Source organism: Dipodomys ordii, unplaced genomic scaffold (genome assembly GCF_000151885.1).
Source record: "Dipodomys ordii isolate 6190 unplaced genomic scaffold, Dord_2.0 Scaffold46, whole genome shotgun sequence".
NCBI lineage: Eukaryota > Metazoa > Chordata > Mammalia > Rodentia > Heteromyidae > Dipodomys > Dipodomys ordii.
This window is the reverse complement of record NW_012267262.1, coordinates 9,206-10,998: the sequence shown is the minus strand read 5'-3', so window position 1 is coordinate 10,998 and position 1,793 is coordinate 9,206. Positions and strand designations below refer to the sequence as shown.

Genomic DNA, 1,793 nt, shown 5'->3' with positions numbered 1-1,793 from the left:
CTCATGGACTTTCCTGTCTGGGCTGACTTTGAATCATGATCCTCAGATCTCAGCCTCCTGAGTACCTAGATTGCAGGAGTGAGCCACCAGTACCCGGCTCAATTATATTTCTTATGCTTAAAGTGAATTTAATCAGGACAGATGCAGTTAGGCTCTTGAATTTGCTTTGGAGGTGAACTTGTCATTTATTGGGAAACGTATAATTTTATATTGCGATTAAATCATTAGAGATCTGTTTATCTTCTAGATCAGAACCTCAGTATGATCATATGGTTGGATCCACCCAGTCTTTGTCATTCCCTAAACTCTTACATTTTAGGTAAGTTTCTCCTGTGGGTTTTTTCCTCTTGGTCAGAGGCCTTCTAAGTGAGTGCTGTATATAATTACACTCCAGCCAGTTAGTTTAAATTTTTCCTTTTTTTTTTTTTGGTGATGCTGGGACTCAAGCCCATTTTCAGCAAGGGCTATACCACTGAGCCCTGCTCCAAATCCACCCTAGTTGAGACAGGGTCTCATTATGTTGTCCACTGTGTTGCTGTCTTCAAACTCCTGCAATCAAGCAGTCCTTCCACCATAGCCTATCAAATATCTGGAATTTTAGACACATGACACCATACCCAGGGCCCGTTGACTTTTTTCCTTGCTTTTGAGACAGGGTCTTCATCTGTAGCCCAGGCTTGCTTAAAACTCACCTTCCTCATGTCCCTGTCTCCTGAGTGCTGGTATCATAGGCATGAACCTGTTTAGCTTTTTTCTAAATTATTTTCATAAAGTTAGGAAAAGACTATTGTTACATGAAGCTTTCTGTGTATAAGAGAAATTGGTGGCTGGGAATGTGGCTTAGTGGTAGAGTGCTTGCCTAGCATGCATGAAACCCTGGGTTTGATTCCTCAGTATCACATAAATAGTAAAAGCCAGAAGTGGTGCTTTGGCTCAAGTGGTAGAGTACTAGCCTTGAGCGAAAGATACTCAGGGACAATGCCTAGACCTGAGTTCAAGCCAAAGGACTGAAATAAAAAAAGAGAGAGAAATGAAAAGATCCTTTCCAAACCAATTAGAGAGTTTATACATGTCAGAGAACATCTGGCAGTTTAGAGCTATTAGCTATAGGCATTCATTTTCTTTTAACCTCCCATACCTGTAGGGTGCTTGCTATAATGAAAGTAAGTTCTGGTCTGCAATCAGCCAAAAGATATGCTTTTATTAGCAAAGAGGCACAAAAAATAGTAGTAGAACTTGTTTGGAAACCCAGTGAAATTTCAGCTCTCAGCTCTCAGCTGACAAGTAGTTTGAATGAACTACTCAAGGCAGCCTCAGCCATATTCCAGTTTCAGAGTTGTCTAGCTGTCTAGTTGCATTAGCTACAAAATTTGGTACAAGATTTGTTGTAACACAGAGTGCTACTATTCTGCCTGGCTTGCCAGTTCTTACATGTAGTTTAACAAGGATGGAGGTGCTGGGTATGATTTCAATCTGTGGGCTTGAACTCTATTTAATTAGCGAAAAGTTTTTTCTAATCTCCTTTATGCTAGTTAATAAGATATCTAAAAAAAATAAGATATCTAATGCAGACTTAAAGAATATTATGTAGAGTTTTTTTTTTTTTTTTTGCTGGACGTGGGACCTGAACTCGACCTAGGCGCTGTCCCTCAGCTCTGCAGCTCAAGGCTAGCACTCCACCACTTGAGCCACAGCACCACTTCTCCAGCTTTTTCTGCTTATGTGGTGCTGAGGAATCGAACCCAGGACCTCATGCATGCAAGGCAAGCACTCTGCCACTGAGCCACCTTCCC

General features: G+C 41.2%; 1 protein-coding gene across 1 annotated transcript in view; it reads left to right on the top strand.

The window, feature by feature from the left end:
- Nucleotides 1-1,506, top strand: part of LOC105988034 (Hermansky-Pudlak syndrome 5 protein-like) — a gene marked incomplete at its 3' end in the record, with an annotated part of 11,185 nt that extends 9,679 nt beyond the window's left edge. Inside the window, exon 6 of the mRNA XM_013019530.1 lies at nucleotides 1,501-1,506. Within this exon, the coding sequence (XP_012874984.1) occupies nucleotides 1,501-1,506 (6 nt within the window). The remainder of the gene's footprint in view (nucleotides 1-1,500) is intronic.
- Between the last annotated feature and the right edge of the window lie 287 nt (nucleotides 1,507-1,793).